Source organism: Lolium perenne, chromosome 7 (genome assembly GCF_019359855.2).
Source record: "Lolium perenne isolate Kyuss_39 chromosome 7, Kyuss_2.0, whole genome shotgun sequence".
In the NCBI taxonomy this organism is placed as follows: domain Eukaryota; kingdom Viridiplantae; phylum Streptophyta; class Magnoliopsida; order Poales; family Poaceae; genus Lolium; species Lolium perenne.
The window spans coordinates 282,586,201-282,594,633 of NC_067250.2; the positions used below are offsets into that span (position 1 = coordinate 282,586,201).

Genomic DNA, 8,433 nt, shown 5'->3' on the forward strand with positions numbered 1-8,433 from the left:
GGATGGCTAATGAAGGTGGTTCCTAGGAGATCTCAAGGCGGTATCCGGATGCGGGTATGGGGACGAGCGACACGGCGACGTACCCAGGTTCGAGGCCCTCCAAAGGAGGTAAAACCTCTACTCCTGCTAGAGTGTGTATGATGATCACACAATACAAGGTTGCTCCTTGAGCTGTGTCCGGCTGCTCCTGGGAGGCTAAAGAAGACAAGAGTCTCTCTCACAGGGCAGCTCTAAGGGTGGAAGTGAAGTGAGAATGATCGATCCCCTGCACGAGAGGGGGTAGTGCGGCTTATATAGGCACCGGCACTTTACATATAAGACCCTATAGTCTACTGGCCGGCTTGGCCGGCTCCGTCTTCCGCTCCTTCCCGAGGTAATGACGTCAGGAGCCATTGAGGCCTCATGGCCTGTCCCATCCGGCTGCCAAGGTCAGCGGTATGGAGAGGAGGTGTCCCTGTCGCCATCAGCCACTGTAGCCAGTACGGATCGACGTAGACCATGATGGCCTGTCCGGCGCGTGGCACTATTGCTCCACAGTGCTCCGCGCTTTACGGAGGATGAAGTCAGCGTGGACTTTGGGAACCCGGACCACCAACCCGGTTCCTTCTAGTGCAAGACTCGCCAGCCTCGAGTCGGTCTGAGGTACAAACCCCCAGTCGGATATGGCTTGTAGAAGCCGGACCAGCTACAGCATTGGCGGCCGTAGCTAAGCCGACTAGGACCTAGAGCCAGCCGGCTTCCGGACCAGCCGGCCACGGCGCCAGCCGGCTGCTCCTCAGCCGACCTTTGCCGCGAGCCGGCCAGTGGCCAGCCGGCTGCTCCGCGTCCATTGCCCTACCCGGGGTCTTCCCCCCGACAGGCGCAGCAGCGGCGCCCTCGTCATCCGCGACCAACCCTCCTCCCCGCAGCCTGGGCGGAAGAGGAAGGCAGCGAAGGAGGACGCCGCGGCCGCCACCAACGCCACCGCAAACAGGCTCGCCGAGGAGGAGGCGAAGCGCGCGGAGGACGCCGCCGTGGCGGAGGCGATCGCCAGGTCGCTCAACGACCTAGTGCCCGCCGACAACGCCCTCCCCGAGGACGCCGCCCTGGCGTGGTCGAGGCGCGGCCGGGAGCGCGAGGAGGCGGAGCGGCGGCGGCGGCTGCTGGACTGGCCGCCGCACGCCAACTCGCCGCCCGCGCCGCTCCAACCGCCGCCGACGACGTCGCGCGCTACCGCCGTCCTGCGACACCTCCATCCGGCGTCGCTGTCCCCTTCGTCGACCTCGAGGCCTCGGACGACGAATGGTACAAGCCATCCCCGTGGGGAGACGCCGGCCAGGGCAGCAGCAGCCAGGCCGCGCCGCCGAAAGTCGACGACGACGGCTCCGACGACGACGGCGGCGACTACACGGTGTTCTACCGCCATTTCGGCATGTAGAGCGCCATGTTTTAAAATTAGCATTTGAATTCCCCTAGCCGAATTCGAAATATAGTCGAATTCGGCCTCTATGTATGAACTCCGCCCGTTATATAGTAAATATCATTAAATTTAGTCTATATTCGCCCATTTTTAGCCGTAGTTTGTCAAGTTTCCATTTTTCAAATTCGCATCGTCGTCTTCGCCTGGGCACGCGGCTGGGAAACTACTCCTCCCCACGCCAAATCTTTCTCCAATCCGGACGAAAATTTCGCCGGATTTGGGCGTGGGGAGCCCCAACGAGTGGGGATGCTCTAATCATGGCGGATTGAGGGCTTTGTTGTTTCAAAGTTATGCTCCTTGAGCCTTTATTTTTAAAAAGTTGCCAAATTTAAATTATTGTAAAACAGTATCTGTGCTACACATGCGGCGCTCATTTCCAGACGGAGGAAGGGAGTATTTATTTCTGTAGTAGTGGTGCAATGTGAGTAGCGGCTTATCATCAAGAAAAACCAATATACCAGTGTGCATCATCGTCTCCAGAGATAAAATAAAGGTATCATCAGTGTACACCATTGTTTTGTGGGGATTGGTGTGCATCATCGTCTACTGAGATAAAATAGGTGTGCCAACTTTTAGCTTGTTTGTAAATTCTACAATTGTTAATACACTAGGCAATACCATATGCCACCATGAATTCTTCTTCACTTTCCCGTTCATTAAAAAAAACTTCTTCACTTTCAATATGCTCTTACATCGCCGCTTCCATCAGGCGTCCTTCCTGTCCAAGGACATAAGCATGGGCGCAAACAGCAGAGATAAGCTTGTCAAGCTGAACCACCCGTGGTGGACGCTGTATGCTGAACCTTGAAGTGTTGGTCAAGCTTCAGAGAGAAACTGGCTCATGTGGTCCTCCATTCTTCTAACTTATAGTCGTCCGCATCGAATCTGATCGATCTGAACTGTATATTGTCTGGCTGCACTCTTCGACAACCTTTGTTGGAGTTCTTGCTTTGAGCATCATCTCGGCGTACTCCGCCTCGGGATCCGATAGAGCCACAATCGCTCCGCCTGCCCCAATCGTGGCTTCCCCATCGTGCAGGATGACCGTCCTGATGACTATGTTCAGATCGAACGTGCGGTTGTACGAGAAGAATCCGATCGACCCCGAGTATATTCCTCTCGGGCTGCTTTCGAGCGAGTCAAGAATTTCCATCGATCTGACTTTCGGTGCCCCGGTCATCGAGCCTCCTGGAAAGGCAGCTTTCACACAGTCAACGGTGCTGAGATCGGGCTTCTTTGTTCCACGGATGGTGCTCACCATGGTGTGAACTGATTTGTATGACTCCACTTCCATAAGGCGAGGAACGTGCACACTCCCAGGCTCGCAGACCTTCCCCAGATCATTTCTTAAGAGATCAACAATCATCAAGTTCTCAGCCTGATCCTTTTCACTGTTGAACAAAATACAGAACAAAAAACATTATCAGCATTGTGAGCACTATGGCATCCCAATTCACAAGTTTGCAGGAATAACAATCAGCACATCCAGATAAAATTGAATCTGAAATAGCCAAGAGGAACACAAGTATGGTATTCACGTAGTAATCATAGTAGTAAGAGAAACCTCCAAGTACACCGCGGAGAGCATAGATAACTATGATGATCTATATCAACAAAAAACAGCAAACGTCATCTTGTAATCGCATCATTTTCGATCATAAAACTGTGACAGTGCAATGTCACAAACTAAAAGTTTCAGCAGGCATAAGTTTGCTTCTCTACAGGACAATTGAGAAAACTTGATAATGAAAGTCATACGATTCACTTGCTTCCTTACCAATCAAAAGGGACTAATCATTCACAAAGCTACTTAATCCAAAAGGAAAAATTGTGAAACAACTTAGTTAAAATTTTGATGGTACTGATTGTGGGTAGCATACAAAAATAAATTGGTAAAAGAAGAACTTAGATCTCCCAAGTTTAACATTTCTTAACGCAGTAGGAAAGAAAGTCTCAAAAATGAAAAAAAAATCATATACTTGCCTGTATTTCAGTTGCAAACGTAGACATTCATCTTCCTCCGGTGTTCTGCCACGTGCTATAGTACCTTTGATTGGTTTTGCCTCTAGAATTGCATTTCGATCCAGTCGCAGAAACCTTTCAGGAGAAGAGCAGCATATACTCAGGTTTTCTGAGGAGAAGTTAAGCCAGGCTGCATATGGGGCTGGGTTTTGTTTCCTCAATTTAAGGTACAGTTGCAGGGCATTGATATACTCTACCCCTCTCCTCATCCGAGTAGTTAGGCACAACTCATAACTTTCTCCATCCCTGATATAATCCAAGCAACTCCGAACATCCTTAATATATTGATCCTTTGATTTTTCTACGACAAAACTTTGTGTGTTCACATTGGATGATCCAGTAAGTGACTTTCCATTGATCGGTGCTCCTGGTGCTGTAGCAATCATCCCAAGAAGCCTCTTCTCAGTCTCCACTAACCATGGTGTATGTGTTGTATTACTACAAACTCCATTTCCATTACTTGAAGAATGTTCGGCGTGTAATGATAGAATGTATACATCACCATTATTGTGATCAACCACCACAAGGTTATCAACAAAGAAGAAGCATGCATCAGGAGTACTTGACTTAGCTTTGTTAGATGATGCATCACATTCGACTTTAAGACCGTACCTGGTATCAAAGCAAAGCTACTAAGGTCAGAGGGAGAGCAAAGAGAAATTCAATAACATACATTATATTAAGGTTCTTGATTAATGTATGAAATCTCTAGAGAACTCATATAATAAACATATGGGAATGGTGGACACAAGATGAAGGTAATTGTTTGTAAAGTAAAAAAAAAACTGAACAAACTATCTTGAAAGAAGTATCACAACTGCAGGCAAGAGAACAGTTCAATATCCAGCATGTGGAGAAGTCATGATCAATGTACATACCCTAGATATCCAACAAATCCACCATGGAAGTCAAACGGCAACCCTTCAAAATCCTTTTTGTTGTATTCAATGGACTCAATTTCCTGCAAAATGCGAAAAACTGATAAATTGGAACTCTCAGATTTATGAACAAGCAAGATTCTGCTTGGCTGACAAGTGTAACAGTTAGTCATAATATTTTCAGCTTAATGATAAATCAACTATGACATGAGTTTATCATCAATCAGTAAAATTCAGTAATGCGCAGAATACAAACACCATGTTTGTCAAATAGAATGCTTTATACTGAGATGTCTAGGATCAATGACAATGCTGATGCATCTCTGGTACCAATCAAACAATTATATTCGTTTTCCTAGAAAAACTATTCTATTTCCTTGCCAATGTGCATATAGCTTCATATGGTCTTAATTACTGCGATGTGCAGTGTAGGCAGAGAAATTACATGGCTTGGATACAGTGATAGAATACAATATTACCATCAAAAAACCATAATTCGAGGTTCAACCACGTGTCCTATTTCAAATCATACCTTATTCAGGAATTCCAAGAAGCCATCGTTGAGAGAGTTTTTCACAGCAGATCCATGGGCACCTCGAACAGTAATAGTTCCTCCACAATCGGCTCTGCAAGAGAAGTTGCGAAATCTAGGATAAGATTTATGACATACGAATTCACTAAAGCTATTTTCTTCCGTTTTGGAGAAGTAGCTTCCTACCTTTGATTGGAGAGGTGAAATGTCATTTGCTTCCACAGAGGTCCACCCTTACCGCCCATGAATGAAAAGCGTGCCCTGTTCTGCAAGAAACAGTAGTTAAAAACAAAGAAGATGTCGGCCATTTAACTAATTTTTTTTGGTCATGACCAGGGAAGAAAATGGAATCTCTATCCCAGATAAGACGCATTTCAAATTTTCTGACTCGGCTACAATCTTCCAACTTAATTCACGTAGATGAAGATAAATATTATCCACACATTTGCTGCTCATTCATCCACTGAAATGAAGGAAGCTTTTTTAAAACAAGCTTGAGGAAGAAGATTGTAAATGAACCAGGTGTATGCATCTTTTGTTGGTTATATCCACATGTATATGAGCATTCAATTAATTGCTAATAGCATACAATCATATTATTTTCAAACTTCACTTACATCAGATAAATCCACAGAGTAAAGTAACTGGATGATCAATCAAGGGTAAGCTGATTTGGCACCTGGTCGACTGATGAGCTATCAAGCCAAAATGTATCTTCAGCATTCTGGTGACCAAAAAGCGCTGAAAAAATGGCTTCAGAACCAGCTATGCGGCTGATGAAGTTATCAATCTTCCTCCATCTCAACCGCAAGAATTTTTTCTCACTTCTTCTCTCTGGAAGCATGCTAGACCCAACAGAATTGCAAAGATCCACTCTTTCAGTGTGTAACAAGCCCTTTGGGACATAATTGCATTGATCTGCAGAATTCACCTGCCAGGCAATTAGAAGTTAACTATGATGGAGTACAAAGGGTATGTGCAGAAAATATTTAGTCATATATAGTACTTCAGATTTTTCCAGTTTACCAAGACTGTGAACCTTTCTTTCCTGAAACAACGATGATTGTGATCCAAATTCAGCTGTTATCCTCTTAAAGTTTTGAAAAATCTGTCTTCCATAATGAGTAGCAACACTCTCTGGGTGAAACTGAAATAAAGGCAATCAATTATAAGAAAAATAACAAATAAAGAGAAGCACAAACAGAAGTAGCCAGTATACCTGCACTCCATAATGAGGCCTGCTAGAATGCTTGATGCCCATGACGATCTTGTAGAAATCTGACTTACTAGCATTGTTTGTGGTGATTGACACTTCACCATTGCTAGCATAATCTGACGGGTTTGATAAAGACAGGTTATTCAACGACCCCCAGAAGGGAGTACCATCAGGCTGATCACTATCAAGAAAAGATAGCATTTTGGGAGAAGCAGTCCATGCTATTGATACAAGATCCTTGGGCAGAGAGCTTGCGTCTATTACAAGTGAATGGTAGCGCACTACCTGAATATAGCAGCAGTGAGCACAATGATTTCTGCAGTGCAGATAGAAAGTGCAGGCTGAAACACGGATGGTAGTAACACGAGTGGTACACTAACCTTGAATCCAGAGTTTATACCTGATGGGATATGATTAAAGAGGTAGCATCCATTATGTTCGATTTCACTGATTTAGGAAAGTTAAGTGTCAGGCCATGTGTTAACCGTAAGCACAGCTAGAACATGATATTGATGATATGCACAACAACTTTCTAAAGAAAGGGATTTTTCATGAATCATCATAAAACTTAGGTACATATTACCTGTGTAGAAGAGTTCAAGGTCTTACCTAAGTCGTCCATGGATAGCTTCAGGAGCGTGGACAATCTTAGCGCCATGGACTAACCCCAAGGCCTGCAACGATCAAACACGACATCTGTTTCAGACCAAGATGCCACCAGCGGTTTCCATATTTTCACTGTTTCATAAGACTGATCCATAAACAAGTTCACAAGGACAAACATTATTCTTTCACCTGGTGGCCAAGGCAGACACCGAGGATGGGTATATCTCCGCACTCGCAAAGTATCCGCAGACATACACCTGAAATACAGCATGTATGAAACGTCAATTTCCCACAGATATAGTAAGTGCAGCAACTGAATTAGAGTTGGTGCGTGCTCACCTATGTCGCTCGGACACGCTGGAGATCCGGGACCTGGCGAGATCACTATGTTGTCGAAGGCCCTCTCCTTGTACACCCAGTTGTACACGTCCCTCCACGACCACTCGTCGTTGCGCACCACCACAGGCGGCACTGCATATACAAATACCGATTTACTCTTATTCTTTGAGCAAGCAGTGGGTAGGTACTATTTTCTTATTCTTTGAGCTACCCGATTGTGCCGTGTGCATAATTTCAAATCATGTCCATTAAACCATTTCTCAATTCAATTCAGCACCACAACGAAATTTAGAGGCAAAAGAAACAATAGAGATTAACACGGATACCAAAGTAGTAGCTCTGAGCGTGTTCCTGGAGAGGAATGGGCGAGGGAGGTAAGTGGCTCACTCACCGCCGTTGACGACGGAGAGCTCCTGGAAGATGTTGTAGGTGTAGCTGTCGTAGTTGTCGATCAGGAGCGTCCTCACCGGCGGCTCCTCCTGCCCCTTCTTGCCTCCCCGAGCCGCGAGCCGCCTGGGGCCTCCCCGGCCCACGGAGCTGAGCCACCGCGCGGAGGCGGAGGGCGGCGTCGGGCCCCACCTCGCCGCCGTCGGCGGGGCGGGGAGGCGGAGCGCGGCCATGTATCTCGGCGGCAGGGGACACGACACCGGTGCGGGAGATCAGGGAGGGAGAGAGGCGCCGCGTTTTCTAGGGTGGTGGTTCGCCTGGCGAAGTGCGGCTGCTGCCGGAATAAATTATGAATCTTTTCCGCCCACTCGCTGATATCGTCTTGGCGGCTGTGCCCAGTCCTAGACTCCTAGTGCCGTCTCTGTCCCCGCCGCCAACCAAACGCGGCCCGCTGGGTCGGCGCGGTGGGAGACGGGCTGGGGTGGGTGGGTTGGGTTGGTGAAGGGGAAATTCAATCTATTTTTAGTTTATAAAAATACTCATACAATGTATAGGATAATTATCATACATTTATGAAATTTATGGGATGTCAGTTTTTAAGATTTCAAAACAGATTTGTAAAGGAATCACTACGGCGATGTCAAATTTTTGGTGGGGTGATGGTGCTGATCGTAAGAGGATGCATTGGTTGGCATGGTGGAAATTGTGTATACCCAAGATGGAGGGAGGCATGGGTTTTCGAGATATGGAATGTTTTAATCTAGCACTATTAGCAAAACAAGTGTGGAGACTTCTGGCTGAACCGGAATCCCTGTGTGCAAGAGTTCTGAGAGCCAAATATTTTTCCTCAGGGGATCTCCTGAATGCAGCTCTAAAGAAAGGTACGGAGTAGCTCCTTCACTTGGCAGAGTATATGGTCTGGTATTCAAACTTTCAAGAAAGGACACATATGGCGAGTTGGAAAGGGAGATCAGATAAACATCTGGGAAGATGA

At 46.5% G+C, this 8,433-nt stretch overlaps 1 protein-coding gene across 5 annotated transcripts; it reads right to left on the reverse strand.

Moving 5' to 3' along the window:
- Window positions 1–1,914: 1,914 nt before the first annotated feature.
- Window positions 1,915–7,790, reverse strand: LOC127312487 (probable aminodeoxychorismate synthase, chloroplastic). Of its 5 annotated transcripts, none has more exons than XM_051343005.2 (13): window positions 7,444–7,790; window positions 7,053–7,184; window positions 6,903–6,970; window positions 6,717–6,781; window positions 6,488–6,554; window positions 6,111–6,392; window positions 5,931–6,038; window positions 5,571–5,822; window positions 5,078–5,157; window positions 4,892–4,985; window positions 4,360–4,442; window positions 3,443–4,093; window positions 1,915–2,850 (listed from the first exon to the last, which is right to left on the reverse strand). In XM_051343005.2, the coding sequence occupies exons 1-13, from the start codon at window positions 7,670–7,672 to the stop codon at window positions 2,319–2,321; spliced, it is 2,643 nt and encodes an 880-aa protein (XP_051198965.1). In that variant the 5' UTR covers window positions 7,673–7,790; the 3' UTR covers window positions 1,915–2,318. The 5 variants fall into 5 exon arrangements, with proteins under 5 accessions (XP_051198965.1, XP_051198966.1, XP_051198964.1 ...); XM_051343006.2 differs by having other exon boundaries at window positions 5,571–5,809; window positions 5,918–6,038; XM_051343004.2 differs by having other exon boundaries at window positions 5,898–6,038.
- Between the last annotated feature and the right edge of the window lie 643 nt (window positions 7,791–8,433).

Excerpts from the sequence above, each read along its gene's own strand:
- LOC127312487 (XM_051343004.2), bottom strand. The coding sequence starts at position 7,672 with ATGGCCGCGCTCCGCCTCCCCGCCCCGCCGACGGCGGCGAGGTGGGGC. Across the intron at positions 6,393-6,487 it reads GTATAAACTCTGGATTCAAG|GTAGTGCGCTACCATTCACT; the intron begins GTTAGTGTACCA and ends TGCTATATTCAG. Across the intron at positions 5,158-5,570 it reads ATAGCTCATCAGTCGACCAG|AACAGGGCACGCTTTTCATT; the intron begins GTGCCAAATCAG and ends TGTTTCTTGCAG.